The sequence below is a fragment of the Heptranchias perlo genome, chromosome 2 (genome assembly GCF_035084215.1).
Source record: "Heptranchias perlo isolate sHepPer1 chromosome 2, sHepPer1.hap1, whole genome shotgun sequence".
Classification (NCBI taxonomy): Eukaryota; Metazoa; Chordata; class Chondrichthyes; order Hexanchiformes; family Hexanchidae; genus Heptranchias; species Heptranchias perlo.
In genome coordinates, this window is record NC_090326.1 from 164,139,816 (window position 1) to 164,164,044 (window position 24,229).

The 24,229-nt window shown below is 47.2% G+C and overlaps 2 protein-coding genes across 6 annotated transcripts in view; both read left to right on the forward strand.

Moving 5' to 3' along the window:
- The first annotated feature begins 493 nt into the window (after window positions 1-493).
- On the forward strand, window positions 494-11,975 carry si:dkey-12e7.1 (uncharacterized protein LOC557553 homolog). 2 transcript variants are annotated; one of them, XM_067968601.1, is made up of 3 exons: window positions 494-664; window positions 1,250-1,374; window positions 7,201-11,975. In XM_067968601.1, the coding sequence occupies exon 3, from the start codon at window positions 7,369-7,371 to the stop codon at window positions 8,566-8,568; it is 1,200 nt and encodes a 399-aa protein (XP_067824702.1). In that variant the 5' UTR covers window positions 494-664; window positions 1,250-1,374; window positions 7,201-7,368; the 3' UTR covers window positions 8,569-11,975. The 2 variants fall into 2 exon arrangements, with proteins under 2 accessions (XP_067824702.1, XP_067824693.1); XM_067968592.1 differs by lacking the exon at window positions 1,250-1,374.
- Window positions 11,976-20,572: 8,597 nt separating this feature from the next.
- The window catches only part of LOC137299672 (leucine-rich repeat-containing protein 14-like), a 31,846-nt gene continuing 28,189 nt past the window's right edge, over window positions 20,573-24,229 (forward strand). For 2 of the 4 annotated variants that reach the window (XM_067968611.1, XM_067968633.1), the window contains exon 1: window positions 20,573-20,795. The gene's annotated coding sequence lies outside the window, so the exon portion shown is untranslated. Of the gene's footprint in view, window positions 20,796-20,837; window positions 21,153-24,229 lie in introns of those variants that run through there. The other 2 variants (XM_067968619.1, XM_067968626.1) reach the window with 2 other exon arrangements.

A 24,229-nucleotide genomic window follows, 5' to 3' on the forward strand; every position in this document is an offset into this window, starting at 1 on the left:
ACCCCCCGGGTGTAATGCCCCCCTGGTCCACGCGGGGGCGCCGGTAACCCCCGGGTGTAATGCCCCCCTGGTCCACGCGGGGGCGCCGGTAACCCCTGGGTGTAATGCCCCCCTGGTCCACGCGGGGGCGCCGGTAACCCCTGGGTGTAATGCCCCCCTGGTCCACGCGGGGGCGCTGGTAACCCCCGGGTGTAATGCCCCCCTGGTCCACGCGGGGGCGCCGGTAACCCCCGGGTGTAATGCCCCCCTGGTCCACGCGGGGGCGCCGGTAACCCCCGGGTGTAATGCCCCCCTGGTCCACGCGGGGGCGCCGGTAACCCCCGGGTGTAATGCCCCCCTGGTCCACGCGGGGGCGCCGGTAACCCCCGGGTGTAATGCCCCCCTGGTCCACGCGGGGGCGCCGGTAACCCCCGGGTGTAATGCCCCCCTGGTCCACGCGGGGGCGCCGGTAACCCCCGGGTGTAATGCCCCCCTGGTCCACGCGGGGGCGCTGTCACTCCACCGATCCCGGTTGCAGCTCCGGTGAACCGGAGCTCGGGAGCTCGGCGCTGCCCCCGGGGTGACTCAGTGCATCGCAACCGGGAGAGAAAATCTGCAGCAAGACCGAGGCCCGAGTTACTGAGGCACAAAAAATGCAACGCGTGCAGTTTGCAGGGAGGGCCTGGTGAGTGAAAGCTGCTCAGATTTCTCGACAGCAGCAGAATTTCTTTGTCTCTTTATTCAGGATTCCTTCGCCCCCTCCCCGCAAGTCAGGGTTTGCAGGAAATTCCTCCTCCCCCCCCCTCCCCCCTCCCTTGACTTGTTTTTTTCTCTTGCTCTTCTATCCCCTCCACCCCACCCCTTCCCATGGACGCTTCTGAATCGAGCCTGAACTCAATAAACAAACACACAACAAGTCGATTACAACCGAGTGCAACTGATGCGCTGCCAGTGACCCGGGTTCTGACCTGTTTGGACCCTGGTTGTTGGTTTAATTCTGGTCCTGGGGCTGATTCTAACTTAACTCCATTGGGTCTCTCCGCGCTGCTCTCCAGTCACTCCCTGGGTGACCCCTTTGACCAGAGGTGACCCCAGAGACTTGACCCCGCAGAGTCTGGACACGACTGGGTGTGGGGACCAAAGATGGACTTTAATGGAGGTAGACTGCCTATCGGCCAGAAAGGAGACATCACACCACACGGGGAGGCCTCGAGTGAAGAGTGGCGAGGCATCTTCTTTCAGCTTCTTAAATACTTTTTTTTTCACATAGGAATTGCTGGACGATAAAAGATCAAGGCCCATCTGGTTCACCTTCTACCATCCTGGTAGTCGCATGGTACAACAATAATGGAGTTGTTGACTGATCATAGCAATGAATCTCTTAACAAGACAGTGGTGAGAATGTGGAACTCGCTACCATAAGGAATAGTTGAGGCGAATAGCGTAGATGCATTTAAAGGGAAGCGAAATAAACACATGAAGGAGAAAGGAATAGAAGGATATGCTGATAGGGTTAGATGAAGAGAGGTGGGAGAAGGCTCGTGTGGAGAATAAACACATAGACCAGTTGGGCTGAATGGCCTATTTCTGTGCTGTAAATTCTCTGTAATTAGTCAACAACAGACCCAGAAAAATGAAGAGAGGCAATATAAACTAAATGGTGCGGGAACAGAGAGACCTGGGGGGTTCACACATACAAATCTTTGAAGGTGGCAGGACAAGTTGATAAAGCTGTTGAAAAAGCATATGGGATCCTTGGCTTTATAAATAGAGGCATAGAGTACAAAAGCAAGGAAGTTATGCTAAACCTTTATAAAACACTATTTAGGCCTCAGCTGGAGTATTGTGTTCAATTCTGGGCACCACACTTCAGGAAGGATGTCAAGGCCTTGGAGAGGGTGCAGAAGAGATTTACTAGAATGGGACCAGGGATGAGGGACTTCAGTTATGTGGAGAGACTGGAGAAGCTGGGGTTGTTCTCCTTTAGAACAGAGAAGGTTAAGGGGAGATTTAATCGAGGTGTTCGAAATCATGAAGCGTTTTGATGGAGTAGATACGGAGAAACTGTTTCCAGTGGCAGGAGGGTCGGTAACCAGAGGACACAGATTTAAGATAATTGACAAAAGGACCAGAGGGGAGATGAGATTTTTTTTTAACGCAGCGAGTTGTAATGATCTGGAATTCACTGCCTGAAAGGGTGGTGGAAGCAGATTCAATAGTAACTTTGAAAAGAGAATTGAAGGGGAAAAATTTACAGCACTGTGGGAAAAGAGCAGGGGAGTGAGACTAATTTGATAGCCCTTGCAAATAGCTGGCACAGGCACGATGGGCTGAATGTCCTTCTGTGCTGTATGATTTTACGTCCTGTGTTGAGACCATTGCTATTCATTGTTTTCATTGATGATTTTGATTAAGTCATAAATGGAACCTGATAGTAAGTTCACGGGCGTCACTAAAATGTGTGCAGTGGCTAGCGATTCAGCAGGTTGCAGGTTGATTTGGATAAGTTTGGGGAATGGGTCTGTATGTGGCAGATGTTCTTTAATGTGGACAAGCACATTGGGTTTAGGAAACTTCAGGCATTTTTATACAGTGCAGGGGTACCTGTTAAAGATAAGTGATCTAAACAAGGACCTGGACCTAACAATTCATTAAAGGCACTGTGACGATGCATTAAGGATGCATAGGCAATGTCAAGTTTCAGGGGATTTTACACTAGATATTTGCTCGGCTACAGGATCACGAATCACAACTATAAGTGGATCCCAAGTCCCCTACGATCAAGAGTGCACCCTATGTCTAGGTAAACGTAGCAAGATCCCGAGAACCCTTATCTGTACACAGGCTGCTGGAATGTATCCCGTTCCACCATGTGCTTCTCGCCTCGAAAAGCAGACTGAATACACACTTCTACCAGACCAAGATTCAGGCTCTGGATTAATAAAAGGTTTTATTTACATAAGACAGGTGACTGAAACAGTAAACGGGATAGTCTCCTTCAATATCATTTCTGTAGTCTCTTCAACACATAATAAAACACTTGGAAAAGTATGGGCTAATAAATGAAAGTCATCATGGATTTGTTAAAGGAAAATCATGTTTGACTAACTTGATTGAGTTCTTTGATGAAGTAACGGAGAGGGTTGATGAGGGTAGTGCGGTTGATGTTGTGTATATGGACTTTCAAAAGGCATTTGATAAAGTAACACATAAATTAAAGAGATAGTGGCAGCATGGATACAGAATTGCCAAGGAGACAGAAAGCAGAGAGTAGTGGTGAATGGTTGTTTTTCAGACTGGAGGGAAGTATACAGTGATGTTCCCCAAGGGTCAGTATTAGGACCACCGCTATTTTTGATATATATTAATGACCTGGACTTGGGAATACAGGGAATAATTTCAAAGTTTGCAGATGCCACAAAACTCGGAAATGTAGTAAACAATGTGGAGGATAGTAACAGACTTCAGGAGGACAGAGACAGATTGGTGAAATGGGCAGACACATGGCAGATGAAATTTAACACAGAGAAGTGTGAAGTGATACATTTAGGTAGGAAGAATGAGGAGAGGCAATATAAACTAAATGGTACAATTTTGAAGGGGGTGCAGGAACGGAGAGACCTGGGGGTGAACATACACAAATCTTTGAAGGTAGCAGGACAAGTTGAGAAGGCTGTTAAAAAAGCATGTGGGATCCTGGGCTTTATTAATAGAGGCATAGAGTACAAAAGCAAGGAAGTTATGCTAAACCTTTATAAAACACTGGTTAGGCCTCAGCTGGAGTATTGTGTTCAATTCTGGGCACCACACTTTAGGCCTTAGAGAGGGTGCAGAAGAGATTTACTAGAATGGTACCAGGGATGAAGGACTTCAGTTATGTGGAGAGATTGGAGAAGCTGGGATTGTTCTCCTTAGAACAGAGAAGGTTAAGAAGAGATTTGATAGAGGTTCAAAATCATGAACGGTTTTGACTGAGTAAATAAGGAGAAACTATTCCCAGTGGCAGAAGGGTCGGTAACCAGAGGACACAGATTTAAGGTGATCGGCAAAGGAACCAGCGGGGAGATGAGGAAACGTTTAGTGATCTGGAATGCACTGCCTGAAAGGGCGGTGGAAGCAGATTCAATAGTAACTTTCAAAAGGGAATTGGATAAATACTCGAAAGAAAAAAATTACAGTGCTATGGGGAAAGAGCAGGGGAATGGGACTAATTAATAGCGCTTTCAAAGAGCCGGCACAGGCATGATGGGCTGAATGGCCTCCTGTGGTGTACCGACTATGATACTGTGATAGAATCGCAGAAGCAAATTTTCCCTTTTTAAGTAGAGATCCAATTCCTTTTTAAAAGTTACTATTGAATTCATTGGAAACGGGAATAGTGCCAGAGGACTGGCAGACAGAGAATGTGATTCCTATATTTAAAAAGGGAGAAAGAACCAGTCCAGGGAACTATAGACCAGTTAGCTTAATGTTGGTGGTAGGAAAGATAATAGAATCTTTAGTAAAAGATGAATTGGAAAAACATCTAGAAAATGAAAATATAATAAGAATAGTCAGCATTGATTTCAGAAGGGAAAGTCATATTTTACCAACCTTATTAAATTCTTTGAAGAAGTAACAGAAAGAGTAGACAAGGGTAATGTAGTAGATGTAATATATTTGGATTTTCAAAAGGCCTTCAATAAGGTACCACACTGTAGACTCATGACTAAGGTTAAAGCATGTGGAGTCAGGGGACAGGTAGCAGAATGGATAGCAAGGCTGGCTACAAAACAGAAAACAGAGAGTCTGGGTTAAGGGTAGTTACTCTGACTGGCAAAAGGTGGGAAGTGGTGTTCTACAGGGATCGGTGCTGGGACCATGTTGTTCACAATTTACATTAATGATTTGGATTCGGGAATCAGAAGTACGATTTCAAAATTTGCAGACGACACTAGATTGGGGGGTGTAGTTAATACAAAGGAACAATGTGTCAAAATGCAAGAAAACATTAATAAACTTGTAGAATGGGCACGTAAATGGCAAATGAATTTCAATATAGTTAAGTGTGAGGTGCTGCATTTTGGTAGGAAGAATAAAGGGGCCAGATATTGTTTGGATAATAACAGTCTCAACGGGGTAAAGGAGCAAAGGGATCCAGGGTTACAGATACACAAATCAGTAAAAGTAGCCACGCAGGTTAATAAGACCACAAAAAAGTAAACCAGCACTAGGGTTCATTTCTAGAGGGATAGAATTGAAAAGCAGAGAAGTTGTCTTAAACTTGTATAGAACCTTGGTTAGGCCACACTTGGAGAACTGTGAACAGTTCTGGTCTCCATATTATAAAATGATGTAGAGGCACTGGAGAGGGTGCAAAAAAGATTCACAAGGATGATACCAGAACTGAGAGGTTCTACCAATCAGGAAAAGCCGAACAGGCTGGGCTGTTGTCCCGAGAAAAGAGAAGACTGAGAAGTGACCGGATTGAGGTCTTTAAAGATAATGAAAGGGTTTGATAGGGTAGATGTGGAGAAAATGTTTCCACTTGTGGAGAGTCCAAAGCTGGAGGTCATAAATATAAGATAGTCACTCATAAATCCAATAGGGAATTCAGGAGAAACTTCTTTACCCAGAGAGTAGTGAGAATGTGGAACTCGCTCCCACAAGGAATAGTCGAGGCGAATGGCACAGATGCATTTAAGGGGAAGCTAGATAAACACATGAGGGAGAAAGGAATGGAAGGATATGCTGATAGGGTTAGATGAAGTTGGAAGGGAAGAGGCTCGTGTGTAGTATAGAACATAAGAACATAAGAAATAGGAGCAGGAGTAGGCCAATCGGCCCCTCGAGCCTGCTCCGCCATTCAATAAGATCATGGCTGATCTGATCCTAACCTCAAATCTAAATTCATGTCCAATTTCCTGCCCGCTCCCCATAACCCCTAATTCCCTTTACTTCACTGGCATGGACCAGATGGGCCGTATGGCCTGTTTCAGTGCTGTAGTCTCAATGTAACTTTCAGGCAATGCATTCCAGATCATAACAACTCGCTGCGTAAAGAAAATTCTCCTCATCTCCCCAATTATTTTAAATCTGTGTCCTCCGGTTACCGACCCTCCTGCCTGTGGAAACAGTTTTTTCTTATTTATTCTTATCAAAACCCTTCATAATTTTGAACACCTCTATTAAATCTCCCCTTAAGCTCCCTTAACCTCTTACACTGTGCAGCATAATATTTGAAAGCTAACTCAGCTATTCTGTTGGCTAGCCCAAAACTTAAAGAAAAAATAACCCTCAGGCTGCTGGCTGTACAATTGGAAACACTGACTGTGCATTGACTCAAAGTGCCCAATAATTCTGCAATGGGAGACCTCAGGTCACCAAGCTGTCGGTCGAAGAGGACCATAGCCAATCACTTACCCTGCACACTTCTCAAAGATTTCATACAATCAAACCCATTACTCCAGGCTGGAACTTGCATCAAGGTGGGATAGGACACCTTTGAAGTTATGCTGAAGTAAAAGGCTGCATTTCCCTTATTGTCCAATCTTTGACAATGTCCCCTTATTTGATCTATCTGTGATAACTGGAACTAAATGTCTTTGCACTCAACCAGCAATAACACATGAGAACACTACTGTTTCACAGAGACTAATAGTCCGATGCAGATTAATTGCCCTTGTCTGCAATAACATGCATTTCATGTGGTAAGCAGAATCCAGCTCACAGATAATCACAATTAACGCCTGTCTGGCCTCTTGCGTATCCCTGATTTTAATCGCTTCACCACGGGCGGCCGTGCCTTCAGCTGCCTCTCTCCTCCTTAAAACCAAGCTTTTGGTCGCCTGTCCCAATATCTCCTTACATGGCTCGGTGTCAAATTCTGTTTGATAATCGTTCCTGTGAAGCGCCTTGGGACGTTTTACAACGTTAAAGGCGCCATATTAAATGCAAATTGTTGTCGTGTGCAATGTTTCTAGTAAGATAAGGTTAAAAAGATTTAAGGTTAAAAATTCAACAAAGGCAAAAGGTACATTTTAAAAAAAAATCTCAGTGATCCTCCCCTGTTAAAAAGCCCCCTCCTCCCCCAGGGTAGAGGTCACTTAGGTATTGGAGGGCACCTGCTGACAATGGGTTTGGAGTTAACCACTTCAGGAGAGGGGTGGGGAGGAGCCGTAGAGGCAGAAGACTGACGCTCGGTTGAATAATTTTCTTTCCGTGTTCCCTTCCCCCTTTTAGGAATTTACACCCATCAGGAAGAACTGAAGCCGCTGAATTTTAACCACCCATCCGGTTGGACGGGGATCGATGTTCGAAGGAAGCCTCCCCCATCCTAGAGACCGATCCATGGCTCGGCCGGATTAAGACCGCCATGCCTCCGACCGCCGCTCTTGGGACCATCTGCCGATGCCACGGAAGAAGAAACGAGGGAGCGCCCCCGGAACCCTGGGACCCGCCGGCACAGGGAGGACGCGGGGGGAGACGCGCTCTGCCCGCCTGACCGCTGGGCGCGACGGGCCGGCCGGAGGGGGCCGCGAGCTGGCCGGACGCTGCTTCTTCCCGTTCGACGCCTTGCCGCCGGAGTGCCAACTGCACTGTTTCTCGTTCCTCTCGGAGGTGGAGAAGTGCCGGGCGGCACTGGTTTGCCGTGACTGGAGCCGGCTGATGAGGACGTCCAGGCTGTGGCGCCAGGCGGACTTTGCGCGGCTGGGCGCTTGCCGGGAGGCAGAGGGGGCGTCGCTGCCCGTCGCCGGGGACCGCGAGCGCTGGAGGGAACGGGTTGAGGACTACGCCTACCACCTGACCTCCCGGGGCGCCAGCGTCCTGGTCCTGCGTGCCAGCTTCGACCTGGGGGACCCCCGGAGCAGCTGGACCCAGTTCCTCCTGCGGTTCCTGGACCAGGTGAACTGCAGGGACCTGCGGGAGCTGGAGCTGAACTGGACGCTCACCCCACTGGAGCCCCCTCCGGCCCACCGGCCGCCCAGCATGACCCAGGTGAGCTTGACCAAGGCGGAGCAGGTCAACAACTTTCAGACCCTGCTGGAGAAGTTGAGCCGCGTCTCGCCGGGCCTGTGCCAGGCCAACGTGCCCTTCGACTGGTCAGAGCTCTCGGTCAAGCTGCTGACCGGCTTCCAGCAGCTGAAGACGTTGGAGCTGAAGTACTTCTGGGTCTTCAAGGGAGTCTGTCCCAACACCATGCAAGAGTTGACCCGAGCCCTGCCCAACCTCGAGAGCCTTACCCTCCACGTCCTGATCCCCGTCAAAGACCTGGAAGTCACCTACCCCTTGGAGTCCGCCTCCTTGGAGTTCCTGGATGTCTCCCAGAGCCGGGGCCTGGTCTTCAGCCTGTTGAACCTGCCTCGGCTGAAGGAGATGAAGGTCAAGAAGACAATCAGGGGGATCATCCTCAACCGCCGGACACAGCTGGCCGTCCAGAGCCGCTGGCCCTGCCTCTACAGCCTTCTCCAGGAGGGGGCGCCCAAGCTCCGGACACTGAACCGCCACCAGCTGCTCCCGTCCTGGCGCCAACAGGCCTACAGCCAACTGACCGAGGTGTTGGCACAGTCGTGTTACTGTGTGCAACACTCCGACACCTGGCTGCTCTGACCCTCCACAACTCAAACCACACCCTCCAGACTGGGACTGTGGGAGCTGGCCCAGAATTTGTTCCTTTTTATTTTTATGGGAGGATTTAGATTTCCTTCTCTCTCGCTGCCTCCCTCTCTGCCTCCCTCTCTGCCTCCCTCTCTGCCTCCCTCTCTGCCTCCCTCTCTGCCTCCCTCTCTGCCTCTCTCTTACTCCCTCTCTCTCGCTGCCTCCCTCTCTCGCTGCCTCCCTCTCTCGCTGCCTCCCTCTCTCGCTGCCTCCCTCTCTCGCTCCCTCCCTCTCTCTTGAGCCATCAAAGTTTACGACGTCAGCATTTTAAATAAAGTTTCGCTGGTTTGCATACTCTCTGAAACTTGCCATCGTGCTGATCCAAGGGGTTGCCAACTCTGGTTGGACGTACTCCTGGAGGTTTCATCACATGACCTACCGATTCCAACCACCTCGCCCAATCAAACCGCCTTTCTCCACCCCCTCCCCCCACCGCCATTTCCAATATTTCTATAACTAATAAACAAAAGTGTTCAAAGAATATTACAAAAAAACACACCATTTTTTTTATTGCCCCTGTGATTTTCTGCTCACATCAGTGTCTGGGTGATTAATCTTTAATTGCTGGAGACTCCAGGGCAATCCTGGAGGGTTGGCAACCCTAACCCAGCCGTGGTTCAGTATTTAGCAGTTAAGCCTCCTGACGGATTTGACCTTTCTCTGTGCCCCGTGTGTGTGTGTGTTCAAAAATCCCAAATTGGGAAAGTGAAGAGGGCAGGAAGGGACTGGGTAGCGCAGTGGGTGAGACACATCTGGGAATAGGGCCGGCCGGGATTGATGGGAGTGAAAGTCTCTCCCGTCTGCCGATTGTAATGGTCTCATGTGAAATGAGTTTGCACAGCTCCAATCAAGTTCCCTGTGGCCATAAACTCACAACGCAAAACTATCCTTAATTTGGCTGAATCGCACTCAGAGAGGCCGGTGTGTGAAAAGATGGCAAGCTGTCTTTTTATTTGTCTTTGGGACGCTGGCTAGACCACGTTTATCACCCATCCCTAGTTGCTCTGAGAAGGTGGTGTCGGCCTGCCATCTTGAAGCAATTGTGTTAAATTGAGTGGCTTGCTCAACCATTTGTACTGGTGCAGTAGTGGACACTGTTCTGTGCTGTACCTGCCCTGGGTGTGTTTGATGGGACAGTGTAGAGGGAGCTTTACTCTGTATCTAACCCGTGCTGTACCTGCCCTGGGAGTGTTTGATGGGACGGTGTAGAGGGAGCTTTACTCTGTATCTAACCCTGTACCTGCCCTGGGTGTGTTTGATGGACAGTGTAGAGGGAGCTTTACTCTGTATCTAACCCGTGCTGTACCTGCCCTGGGAGTGTTTGATGGACAGTGTAGAGGGAGCTTTACTCTGTATCTAACCCGTGCTGTACCTGCCCTGGGTGTGTTTGATGGGACAGTGTAGAGGGAGCTTTACTCTGTATCTAACCCGTGCTGTACCTGCCCTGGGAGTGTTTGATGGGACGGTGTAGAGGGAGCTTTACTCTGTATCTAACCCGTGCTGTACCTGTCCTGGGAGTGTTTGATGGGACGGTGTAGAGGGAGCTTTACTCTGTATCTAACCCGTGCTGTACCTGCCCTGGGAGTGTTTGATGGGACAGTGTAGAGGGAGCTTTACTCTGTATCTAACCCGTGCTGTACCTGTCCTGGGAGTGTTTGATGGGACAGTGTAGAGGGAGCTTTACTCTGTACCTAACCCGTGCTGTACCTGCCCTGGGAGTGTTTGATGGACAGTGTAGAGGGAGCTTTACTCTGTATCTAACCCGTGCTGTACCTGCCCTGGGAGGAGGTGGAGAAGGAGCAGGAGGTGGAGAAGGAGCAGGAGGAGGAGCAGGAGGTGTAGAGGGAGCTTTACTCTGTATCTAACCCATGCTGTACCTGCCCTGGGAGTGTTTGATGGGACAGTGTAGAGGGAGCTTTACTCTGTATCTAACCCGTGCTGTACCTGCCCTGGGAGTGTTTGATGGGACGGTGTAGAGGGAGCTTTACTCTGTATGTAACCCGTGCTGGACCTGCCCTGGGAGTGTTTGATGGGACAGTGTAGAGGGAGCTTTACTCTGTATCTAACCCGTGCTGTACCTGCCCTGGGAGTGTTTGATGGGACGGTGTAGAGGGAGCTTTACTCTGTATCTAACCCGTGCTGTACCTGCCCTGCGAGTGTTTGATGGGACAGTGTAGAGGGAGCTTTACTCTGTATCTAACCCGTGCTGTACCTGCCCTGGGTGTGTTTGATGGGACGGTGTAGAGGGAGCTTTACTCTGTATCTAACCCGTGCTGGACCTGCCCTTGGAGTGTTTGATGGGACAGTGTAGAGGGAGCTTTACTCTGTATCTAACCCGTGCTGTACCTGCCCTGCGAGTGTTTGATGGGACAGTGTAGAGGGAGCTTTACTCTGTATCTAACCCGTGCTGTACCTGCCCTGGGTGTGTTTGATGGGACGGTGTAGAGGGAGCTTTACTCTGTATCTAACCCGTGCTGGACCTGCCCTGGGAGTGTTTGATGGGACAGTGTAGAGGGAGCTTTACTCTGTATCTAACCCGTGCTGTACCTGCCCTGGGTGTGTTTGATGGGACGGTGTAGAGGGAGCTTTACTCTGTATCTAACCCGTGCTGTACCTGCCCTGGGAGTGTTTGATGGGACGGCGTAAAGGGAGCTTTACTCTGTATCTAACCCGTGCTGTACCTGCCCTGGGAGTGTTTGATGGGACGGTGTAGAGGGAGCTTTACTCTGTATCTAACCCGTGCTGTACCTGCCCTGGGAGTGTTTGATGGACAGTGTAAAGGGAGCTTTACTCTGTATCTAACCCGTGCTGTACCTGCCCTGGGTGTGTTTGATGGGACGGTGTAGAGGGAGCTTTACTCTGTATCTAACCCATGCTGTACCTGCCCTGGGAGTGTTTGATGGGCAGTGTAGAGGGAGCTTTTCTCTGTATCTAACCTGTGCTGTACCTGCCCTGGGAGTGTTTGATGGGACGGTGTAGAGGGAGCTTTACTCTGTATCTAACCTGCCCTGGGTGTATTTGATGCTGACACTGGGTGAGAGAAGTGGAATAGTGTTCTATTCCCCAGCACTGACATCTCTCACTTCGGTGAACACAGAAAAATACATCAATAAATTGATCTTTAAACTGGTTCAGCTTGTGAACCCAGGTCAGGTGCCTTCAGCAGCAACACACCAGTTCCGCCTGTAGATAGTCCATCAGGATCTGTAATGTAAACACAGGAAATCTGTCAAAGGGACTACTCGATTTCCTCAGTAGCCATGTGTCAGCAGAAATTACAAGTTTTAATTCTGTAACATTTAGACCGGGCTCCTCTGTGTTTATGAGAATTATTTTTGACAATAAATTTACCACTGCGAGTTAGAGTCCTCTCTCTCCCTCTCCCTCAGGTTGCTGCTAAGCCCGTGTAATGGGCTGTCGCAGTGTTAAGGGGCCCGCGTTGTACTGGGGGCATTGAGTGCCAGAGATGGCACTGTGTCTTTCGGCGCTACCGGACTGACAGTCATTGTCTGTTTGATGTGGTTTAAATTCGGATTCAGTAAGGATGAGACAGAAAAAGAAACCCTAGAACCAGGTGTAATGTGGCTGAGATCTAATGGGAGTTCTGCGGTACAACAGAGGTGTTCAAAATCATGAAGGGTCTAGACAGAGTAGATAGAGAGAAACTGTTCCCATTGGCGGAAGGGTCAAGGACCAGAGGACGTAGATTTAAGGTGATTGGCAAAAGAACCAAAGGTGACATGAGGAAAAACTTTTTTACACTGCGAGTGGTTAGGATCTGGAATGCACTGCCCGAGGGGGTGGTGGAGGCAGATTCAATCATGGCCTTCAAAAGGGAACTGGATAAATACTTAAAATGAAAAAATGTGCAGGGCTATGGAGATAGGGCGGGGGAGTGGGACTAGCTGGATTGCTCTTGTATGGAGCCGGCACGGACTCAATGGACCAACTGGCCTCCTTCCATGCTGTAACCTTTGTATGATTCTAAGATTCCCAAGACAGACACACACACACCCCTTCCAACTGTGAACAGCACAACCTCGCCCCATCCACGAGCACTGGTGAAGGTAACTGCGAGGCTCCAGCCCATTAACATTCGAAGTGCAGATGGGAGCCTTGCTCAGCTCATCTCGGTGGACCTAGGAGCAGGGCTCCAGTTCATCAAGGGTCTCAGTGGAGGATGGAGCAGGCTTGTACCAAAGAAATAGAACAGCAGTGGGAAATATTTAAAACGGTGATCAGTAGAGTTCAGGAGAAATGTATTCCTCTTAAAAAAAAAGAACAAACCAGCCAGAAATGATACACCATGAATGAATAAAGAGATAAGTGTAAAATTGAAACTGAAGAAAAAGGCAGACACTGAGTACAAAGACAATAAAGGAGAGGATGACAAAAGGGAATACAAAGAGGAGCTACGAAATTAAATTATCAAAGAATATAAAAAGAAATAGTAAAGTATTCTACCGATATATAAATAACAAAAGAAAAATCAGGATAGGGATAGAACCACTAAGGGATACACCCGATAAACTCACAGGTAATGACAGCAAAATGGCAGAAATATTGAAGTTACTTTGCCTCAGTATTTACCAGGGAGACTAACATGGTGGGCATGACATTAGAAGAAGAGATCAGAAAAGATATAAAGACATTTAAGATAGAAAGTGGGGGGGGGGGAGATAATTGATAAAATAATCAAACTTAAGAGAGGATAAAACACCAAGTCCGGATGGATTGCATCCGTGAATATTAAATAAAGTTAGGGAAGAGATAGCAGAGGCACTATTACATATATATAAAAATTCACTAGAAAAACATATAGTGCCAGAGGATTGGTGGAGAACTAATGTGATTCCTATATTTAAAAAGGGAGATAGAACAAGTCCAGGGAACTATAGACCAATTAGTTTAACATCGGTGGTAGGAAAGATAATGGAATCTTTACTCAAAGATGTAATAGAAAAACATCTAGAAACCGAAAATATAATAAATAGTCAGCACGGATTTCAGAAGGGAGGGTTATGCTTGACCAACCTTATTGAATTCTTTGAAGCAGTAACAGAAAGAGTAGACAAGGGTAATGTAATAGATGTAATATATTTGGATTTTCAAAATGCTTTCAATATGGTATCACATTGTAGACTCATGACTAAGGTCAGAGCATGTGGAGTCAGGGGACAGGTAGCAGAATGGATAGCAAGTTGGCTACAGAACAGAAAACAGAGAGTAGGGGTTAAGGGTAGTTACTCAAACTGGCAAAAGGTGGGAAGTGGTGTTCCACAGGGATCGGTGCTGGGACCATGTTGTTCACAATTTACATTAACGATTTGAACTCGGGAATTGGAAGTACAATTTCAAAATTTGCAGACGACACCAAATTGGGGAGTGTAGTTAATACAAAGGAAGAATGCGTCAAAATGCAAGAGGTCTTTAATAAACGTGCAGAATGGGGTATAATTCGCAAATGAATTTCAATATAGATAAGTGTGAGGTGGAGCATTTTGGTAGGAAGAATGAGGAGGCCACATACTGCTTGGATAATAAGAGTCTAAATGGGTTAAAGGAACAAAGGGATCCGGGGTACAGATCCACAAATCACTAAAAGTAGTGACGCAGGTTATTAAGGCCATAAAAAAGGTAAATCAAGCACGGGTTCATTTCTAAAGGGATAGAATTGAAAAGCAGAGAAGTTATATTAAACTTGTATCGAACCTTGGTTAGACCACACTTGGAGTACTGTGCACAGTTCTGGTCTCCATATTATAGAAAGGATATAGAGGCACTGGAGAGGGTGCAAAAAAGATTCACAAGGATGATACCAGAACTGAGAGGATATACTTATCAGAAAAGACTGAACAGGCTGGGGCTCTTTTCTCTAGATAAGAGAAGGCTGAGGGGTCACCTGATAGAGGTCTTTAAGATAAAAGGGTTTGATAGGGTAGACGTAGAGAAAAAGTTTCCACTTGTGGGGGAATCCAAAACTAGAGGTGGTAATTATAAGAGAGTCACTAATAAATCCAATAGGGAATTCAGGAGAAACTTCTTTACCTCGAGAGTGGTAGGAATGCGGAACTCACTACCATAAAGAGTAGATGAGGCAAATAGCATAGATGCATTTAAGGGGAAGCTAAATAAACACGAGAGAGAAAGGAATAGAAGGGTATGCTGATAGAGTTAAATGAAGTAGGGAGGGAGGAGGCTAGTGGAGCATAAATGCCGGCATAGACCAGTTGGGCCGAATGGCCTGTTTCTGTGTTGTAGACTTGATGTAACTAGATGATGTATCTCATTGAGGGTCTCAGTGGAGATGGGAACAGGCTTGTACCCCATCGAGGGTCTCAGTGGAGGTGGGAGCAGATTTGTACCCCATCGAGGGTCTCAGTGGAGGTGGGAGCAGATTTGTACCCCATCGAGGGTCTCAGTGGAGGTGGGAGCAGGCTTGTTCCCCATTGAGGGTCTCAATGGAGGTGGTAGCAGGCTTGTACCCCATTGAGGGTCTCAGTGGAGGTGGGAGCAGATTTGTACCCTATTGAGGGTCTCAGTGGAGGTGGGAGCAGGCTTGTTCCCCATTGAGGGTCTCAGTGGAGGTGGGAGCAGGCCTGTTCCCCATTGAGGGTCTCAGTGGAGGTGGTAGCAGGCTTGTACCCCATTGAGGGTCTCAGTGGAGGTGGGAGCAGATTTGTACCCTATTGAGGGTCTCAGTGGAGGTGGGAGCAGGCTTGTTCCCCATTGAGGGTCTCAGTGGAGGTGGGAGCAGGCCTGTTCCCCATTGAGGGTCTCAGTGGAGGTGGGAGCAGGCTTGTTCCCCATTGAGGGTCTCAGTGGAGGTGGGAGCAGGCTTGTTCCCCATTGAGGGTCTCAGTGGAGGTGGGAGCAGGCCTGCAGTCCATTAAGACTCTAGATGGAGATAGGAGGAAAATATTTTGGACTTATTCGATGAAGAGGGAGGGTACCATCCCAGAAGATTTTTTTGTTTAGATATTTAAAAGGTAACATTTCTTCGGTAATTGATTATGATCACCATTCTGCATCAATACATAATCTCACCTTTGCTGAATGTTTGTGAAGATTTCTCAAGGTCACTTCCACACAGAGGCTAGTGATGTTGTGGCTTATTGAAGACTGACTTTCACTTGTGTCCCTTTGCTCAGAGTGCTGCAAAGCAGGAGTTGCAGTTCTGACCTCCCACCAGTGGAGGATGCTGCCTGGCGCTGCAGGTTCACCCTCCAGTTGAGAGAGAGAATTGTATGGACTACAAATTCTGGCCCTTCCTTTCACAGAGGCCAATTACAAGCCCACAAACTCCCAGGACTACATTTACTCTTTCTTCCCACCTAAAAACTCCATCCCTTTCAGTTTCTGTCTGCATTGTAGCTGCTCTGATGGCTTCCACCAAAGCTTCTGAAATGTGCTGCTTTTCCCATTGCCAAGCTTTCGCCTTATCGGTGGTTGAAAAGTTGCTCGACCAGCTCCACTCCATTTCCCAAGTCTGTGTTCTCACCCCTTCTCTCTCCCTACTGTGAAACAGGCTCCTTCTTCTCCTCCTCTTCTATCTCACTAGTCTCCACTTCTACCATAATCTACATCCTAATTGCAGCATCATCATATCCTCCCCTCTACTCATTGCTCTCCATACGAACTACAGCCTCCATGATGCCCTTGTTCATTTTATCGTCACCTCCACCATGGGCTGCTCCTTCCAAATGCATCATATGTCCACTCACTTCTCACACCATCGCCCAAGGCCGCAAACACTCGTTCAATGTAATACATTTGTACTTTGTCTTCTAGTATTTGGTCCTTACAGATTAGTGTCCCCTGCTGTGGGAAGGTCAATTGCAGATTGGGCGACTGCTTCGCCCAACACATCTGTTTTATCTACAGGCATGATCCAAACATCTGGGATCACTTCAACTCCATCCCTCAACCCTTTTCCCACTCTAACCTTTCCATTGTTCACACCTACACAGATTCTGATGAAAGTAATCGTTAAAGTAAAATCCATATGATGTCAGAGTGGATAACAAATTGGATAAAAGTAATAAGAAGCAGAGAGTACCAGTGAGAGAGATGTAGAGGTGCTGAGTGGAGTACTGCAGGGGTCAGGGATTGGACCCTTGTTTCTGATTTACAGAAATGACCTAGATGCAGGGTTGTTAAATCTCCAGAGAACAATAAAACGGGGAGTGCTATAGGAACAGAGGATGCAGTTATACTATTGTAGAAGGAAGAAAGAAATTTATATAGTGCCTTTCACGACCCCAAGTTTTGAATCCCACACTTCAAGAGAGGGACATGCATGTGTTGGAGAAGGTGTAGAGAAGAACAACGGGGACAATCAAACAATGAGCAGCAAGGGACAAAAGAGAAACTTAAGTTCTACAGTCTCGAAAGAACGTTAAGAAGGGAACTTCGCTGAGGTATGCAAGATATTAAATGAATAAGATGAACCCAGAATACCACTTCAAGGCAACTAGGAGCAGAGGAAATATATTTAAATTAGACTAATATAAACTCAAAACGGATCCTAGAAACTTTGCTCAAAGGGTGGATAATGTTTGGAATTAATCTATAAGGTAAGGTATCAACAATGGGGTTGGTAAATCCATAAACCATGTAAGGAATATCAATCAAAGACTGTCAGAAGAATTCTTTCTTTGCCACTTCCACATTAGAGAGCTGGCTGATGATGTACTGCTTCTTCTAAGCGTTATTAGGTGCCTAAAATTTTGGCTCACCTCCAAACCAGTTCAGAGTATATTTACAATCACACAAACCAAACTAACCCCTTTTGGGGTGCAGTACACTATTGAGTGAATTAGTTAACAACTTCAAAAAGAATACTGGGGGACACCACTGCACATTTCACTCCTGTCTGATAAACAACCATTCACCACTACTCTCTGCTTTCTGTCTCTTAGCCAATTTCGTATCCACGAAACTTTGACTTCAGTTATTAGAGTCAAAGAGACATTGGGGACACTGAAAGTACGTTTGGATGCTGGGCTGGGTTAGTTGGAGCTGCCTCCTTCAGGTTCATCGATAGGCCAAATGGCCTTTCCTGATCCTTGACTTTTTACTTCTGTTCTTAATCACAGTGCAAACCTCAGGAACAGTATCTCATAATCCTCTTAGACTCTCTGCAAACCACTAGTGTGAACACAGTCTTTGGCAACTTCAGGCCTTAGCTGCCTCCTCCACATTCATCGATATTACTTTCCACTTTGCTGTTTTCCATTCTGTTAGAGGAGGGGGTTCTTATTTATAATTTACTCCTCAAATCAATAAGGTTCTTACACACTGAATATCAGGTATCACAGATTTACTAAGTATACAGTACATGTAATAGTACTTAAACATACACTTAAAAGCTAATACAACCAGGCTGAATGATGGTTGGTTGGGCATTCAAATGTATTACAGCTCTGAGCTCAGTATCTTAGGCCTTTACGAATCCTAACACTCATTACAAACACCCAATTTTTATACATTTCTCTTACTCCTTCCATGTGACAATCCACACAATTCTGCATTACATAATTATAAAAAAGTTAAAATACCACTCCATATAAGGAGAATTTAATTTGGACTAGAGTACAAGGGGGCAGAAGTTATGCTGCAGCTATACAAAACCCTGGTTAGACCGCACCTGGAGTACTGTGAGCAATTCTGGGCACCGCACCTTCGGAAGGACATATTGGCCTTGGAGGGAGTGCAGCGTAGGTTTACTAGAATGATACCCGGACTTCAAGGGTTAAGTTACGAGGAGAAATTACACAAATTGGGGTTGTATTCTCTGGAGTTTAGAAGGTTAAGGGGTGATCTGATCGAAGTTTATAAGATATTAAGGGGAACAGATAGGGTGGATAGAGAGAAACTATTTCTGCTGGTTGGGGATTCTAGGAGTAGGGGGCACAGTCTAAAAATTAGAGCCAGACCTTTCAGGAGTGAGATTAGAAAACACTTCTACACATAAAGGGTGGTAGAAGGTTGGAACTCTCTTCCGCAAATGGCAATTGATACTAGCTCAATTGCTAAATTTAAATCTGAGATAGATAGCTTTTTGGCAACCAAAGGTATTCAGGGATATGGGCCAAAGGCAGGTATATGGAGTTAGATCACAGATCAGCCATGATCTAGTCAAATGGCGGAGCAGGCTCGAGGGGCTGAATGGCCTACTCCTGTTCCTATGTTCCTACATGTCATTTATCAATAATTTTAGCTTTAACAAGTTCTTTTTCCGTGGACCGGTACAACTCCCTCACTTCATTATCTTATCGACAGTTTTACTCTCGTTACATATAATTGCTATTCCACCATGTGAAACTTTTAATAATAAGCCTGTCTTTGATTCAGTTCCATTCCATACCAATCTCCTGCTTCTATGTAAATCCCAATTAAAAAGGATGACATGTACCCAGATGTTTTACTGGTACAGAACTGTTTTTCCTGCATTTGTTACCAACTGATTAAAGTTCATTCAAATATATGAATCAGTATGCACTGGCATGTCTTTCAATTATATTTACTGAAGTGACTAAACTGACCAGTGCTTTACGGTCAGCCCTGCCTCAATAGCCCAGTGGAACTTTAACTTGACTTCAACTTCCCCGCTTAACAGGCAAAAGCTAAAGGTTGCTATTACTACAGTATGAAGAGAAATCAATAGTACTATAACATTTGCAGACTTAAGGACAGACTGATTAACTATTTCCTTTTGTCTTTCCAATGCCTTCTTACGACCTGTGATGTGGAGATGCCGGTGATGGACTGGGGTGGACAAATGTAAGGAATCTTACAACACCAGGTTATAGTCCAACAGTTTTATTTGAAAATCACAAGCTTTCGGAGGCTTTCTCCTTCGTCAGGTGAGTGTGGGATTCCATGAAGGTAACCGCATATATAGTCAGAGAACAATGCCTGGTGATTACAGATAATCTTTCCAACTGCCCGTTGTCAAGGCAATCAAAGTGTTCAGACAGAGAGACATTACATACAGGACTACTGAATATACAAACGGTCAGAACCCAAAGACAGAGAGAGAGAGAGAAACATCCGAAAGGAAGAGAGAGAGAGAATGACCAGTTGTATTCCCAGTCGGGGAACACTTCAGCAGTCAAGGACATTCAGCCTCCAATCTTCGGGTAAGCGTTCTCCAAGGCAGCCTTCGAGACACACAACGCAAAATCGTCGAGCAGAAATTGATAGCCAAGTTCTGCACCCATGAGGACGGCCTCAACTGGGATCTTGGGTTCATGTCACGCTACACGTAACCCCACCAGTGAAAAAAGTTATCTGTTTTTAATACAACTGGTCATTCTCTCTCTTTCTCTTCCTTTCGGATGTTTCTCTCTCTCTCTCTGTTTTTGGGTTCTGACCGTTTGTATATTCAGTGGTCCTGTATGTAATGTCTCTCTGTCTGAACAATTTGATTGCCTTGACAACGGGCAGTTGGACTATAACCTGGTGTTGTAAGATTCCTTACATTCTTACGACCTGATTGAGAGGACCTGTGTACATCACACACCACTTTCCATCTCATTATAGATTTTTAAAAAATGTTAACAGGATATTACACCCTCTTTGTCAGTCAGCCTCTTTGTAAAAGTAGTTAGCACATCTGCACTCTTTCCCTTCCCTCTCTATTTAGTCAGTCTTATAAAGGGGTTCTGCTGTTCTAAACCCAGTTCTGAAGCTGTCCCGCCTGAAAATATTAACCTGTCTTTGCTCTTTCAAGTACTGGGGGACCTTGCTGTACTTTCAGCATTGTCCCTCTCTAAATATATGGATTTCCCCAGTCGTGCTCCAAAACTCCCTTTCGTCTGGAGCTGCAGTTCCCACCAGTCGCCTGAAGCGGGCGCAACGAACGGGCTGCACTTGTGACCTCCCACCGGTAGACGGCGCTGTCAGCGGCCGCGATGCTTGGCGCCCCGCCCCCCACCACTCCGGCCCCGCCCCCTCTGAGGGCGCCGCCGACGCGACAGGGCTTCCCGGAGCGCCCATCTTGTCTACGAGCCCGTGACGCCACAATCCGGAGAGCAGGACGGGAAGGAAATGCTGAGCGCAGCCGGCTCCCCCGCAAGGACATGGCAACGGCCCGTATCCATGGAGTCTCAGCGCTGAAGGAGCAGCTGGCCCGCCCGTCTCAGAGTCTCAACCGCGACCCAACAACAGGCAAGGTGCGGCCTGAGAGGGAGAGGGAGGCGGGCCCCCCCCTCCCGACCCCGGGGCCCAGAGCTCGGGCCGCGGGGCCTGTACTGTGTATTTCGGCTTGAGGGAAGAGGCCCTGAGGGGAGGGATGAAAGGCAGACGGACGGACAGGCAGGCAGGCAGGCACCCTGACACCGAGCCGCCGGGCGGCAGTGCCCCAGTGGAGCCAGTCTCAAGTTTCCTCTGACTGCGGGGATTCCAGGGTGCGGTGAGAATTCGGGTCGGTCTCAGCCCAGCTCCTGAGACAGGCTGGTGTGAGAAATGGTCAAAAAAACTCACACTTGATGTTGGCGGAAGGGTCAAGGACCAGAGGGCGTAGATTTAAGGTGATTGGCGAAAGAAACAAGTGAGGAAAAACTTTTTTCACACAGCGAGTGGTTATGATCTGGAATGCACTGCCCGAGGGGGTGGTGGAGGCAGATTCAATCACTACTTTCAAAAGGGAACTGGATAAGTACTTGAAAGAAAAAATTTGCAGGGCTACAGGGATAGGGCGGGGGGAGTGGGACTAGCTGGATCGCTCTTGCGTAGAGCCGGCATGGACTCGATGGGCCAAATGGCCTCCTTCCGTGCTGTAACCTTTCTGTGAATCTAACCCCGATTTTTGTCATTGCACCATTGGCAGCTGTGCCTGTGTTGTTGTCTTTGCCCACCAGCTGTAAGGACAGATGTCAAAGAGAAGCTAACCTTTCTGTATCTACTGCACAGTGTCGAGGCAATGGGGTCAGGCTTCAGGTGGTCACGGTCTGCTCTGCACTGAAGGGGTTTAAATTTGGCCTAGGTTTGGTGACAGAATTCCAATTAGGCTCACTTACAACCAGACAAATTAATACCACAGAAGGAGGCTGTTCAGCTGGCCCGTTGTGTCTGTGTTGGCTCTTTGCTAGAGCAATCCAAACCAATCCCATTGTCCCACTCCCCCTACAGCTCTGTATCTTCCTCAGCTTCAAATAGTTATCCAGTTTTCACTTAAAAGAAGCAATGGTGCCTATCGCAAAGCATTCCATGCTTTTATTTTTTTATATATATTTATTTTCTGGTACCTTGTCCAAGTGCCCACTATTTAGATGTGAACTTAGAGAGAGCTTTTTTTTATTTTGATTTGTTCTGGCATGTGGATGTCGTTGGTAAGGAAGCATTTATTGCCCATTCTTAGTTGCTCTGAGGGCAGATCCCTTTCCTGAAGGATATTAGTGAACCAGTTGGGTTTTTAAAATAACCTGGCCATTTTTCCCCCCCAACTTGTTATGGTGGGATTTGAATTTACGACCTCTAGGTTGGTCCAGTAACCCCATGGCCACCGTACCCTTGTATCCCAGGCTGTTAAAAGAAGCAAAGGAGGAAATAGCAGAGGTTCTGACCATCATTTTCCAATCCTCGCTGTGTACAGGCGTGGTGCCGGAGGATTGGAGGACTGCTAACATTGTACCATTGTTTAAAAAGGTAGCGAGGGATAGACCGAGTAATTACAGGCCAGTCAGTCTAACCTCGGTGGTGGGCAAATTATTGGAATCAATTCTGAGGGACAGGATTAAACCGTCACTTAGAAAGGCACGGAGTAATCAAGGACAGTCAGCATGGATTTGTTAAGGGAAGGTCGTGTCTGACGAACTTGATTGAATTTTTTGAGGAGGTAACAAGGAGGATTGATGAGGGTAGTGAGTTTGATGTAGTGTACATGGATTTTTGCAAGGCTTTTGACAAGGTCCTGCTTTTAAAAATTTTTTTTATTCGTTCACGGGATGTGGGCGTCGCTGGCAAGGCCGGCATTTATTGCCCCATCCCTAATTGCCCTTGAGAAGGTGGTGGTGAGCCGCCTTCTTGAACCGCTGCAGTCCGTGTGGTGACGGTTCTCCCACAGTGCTGTTAGGAAGGGAGTTCCAGGATTTTGACCCAGCGACAATGAAGGAACGGCGATATATTTCCAAGTCGGGATGGTGTGTGACTTGGAGGGGAACGTGCAGGTGGTGTTGTTCCCATGCGCCTGCTGCCCTTGTCCTTCTAGGTGGTAGAGGTCGTGGGTTTGGGAGGTGCTGTCGAAGAAGCCTTGGCGAGTTGCTGCAGTGCATCCTGTGGATGGTGCACACTGCAGCCACAGTGCGCCGGTGGTGAAGGGAGTGAATGTTTAGGGTGGTGGATGGGGTGCCAATCAAGCGGGCTGCTTTATCTTGGATGGTGTCGAGCTTCTTGAGTGTTGTTGGAGCTGCACTAATCCAGGCAAGTGGAGAGTATTCCAATACACTCCTGACTTGTGCCTTGTAGATGGTGGAAAGGCTTTGGGGAGTCAGGAGGTGAGTCACTCGCCGCAGAATACCCAGCCTCTGACCTGCTCTCGTAGCCACAGTATTTATATGGCTGGTCCAGTTAAGTTTCTGGTCAGTGGTGACCCCCAGGATGTTGATGGTGGGGGATTCGGCGATGGTAATGCCGTTAGACTGGTCAAAAACGTACAAGCTTGGCAGACTGGTCAAAAAAGTACAAGCCCATGGGGTCCAAGGGAAAGTGGCTAGTTGGATCCAAAATTGGCTCAGTGGCAGGAAGCAAAGGGTAATGGTCGACAGGTGTTTTTGTGACTTGAAGGCTGTTACCAGTGGGGTTCCGCAGAGCTCGGTACTAGGCCCCTTGCTTTTTGTGATATATGTTAATGATTTGGACTTAAATGTAAATGATTAAGAAGTTTGCAGATGATACAAAAATTGGCTGTGTGGTTGATAGTGAGGAGGAAAGCTGTAGACTGCAGGAAGATATCAATGGATGTGGATCAAGGGGATCCTGTGGATGTGGTGTACTTGGATTTCCAGAAGACATTTGACAAGGTGCCACATCAAAGGCTACTACACAAAATAAGAGCTCATGGTGTAGGGTGTAACATATTAGCATGGATAAAGGATTGGTTAGCTAACAGGAAACAGAGAGTAGACATAGATGGGTCATTTTCAGGTTGGCAAGATGTAACGAGTGGAGTGCCACAGGGATCAGTGCTTGGGCCTCAACTATTTACAATCTATATCAATGACTTAGATGAAGCGTCTGAATGTATGGTTGCTAAATTTGCTGATGACACAAAGGTAGGTAGGAAAGTAAGTTGTGAAGAGGACATAAGGAGTCTGCAAAGGGGTATAGATAGGTTAAGTGAGTGGGCAAAAATTTGACAGATGGAGTATAATGTGGGAAAATGTGAACTTGTCCACTTTGGCAGGAGGAATAGCAAAGCAGTATATTATTTAAATGGAGAGAGATTGAAGAACTCTGAGGTACAGAGGGACCTGGGTGTCCTAGTACATGAATCACAAAAAGTTAGTATGCAGGTACAGCAAGTGATCAGGAAGGCAAAGGGAATGGAATATAAAAGTAAAGATGTTTTGGTACAGTTGTACAGGGCATTGGTGAGGCCACATCTAGA

Bases quoted from the DNA above. Each gene is read 5' to 3' on its own strand.
- si:dkey-12e7.1 (XM_067968601.1), top strand. From the start codon at position 7,369: ATGCCACGGAAGAAGAAACGAGGGAGCGCCCCCGGAACCCTGGGACCC.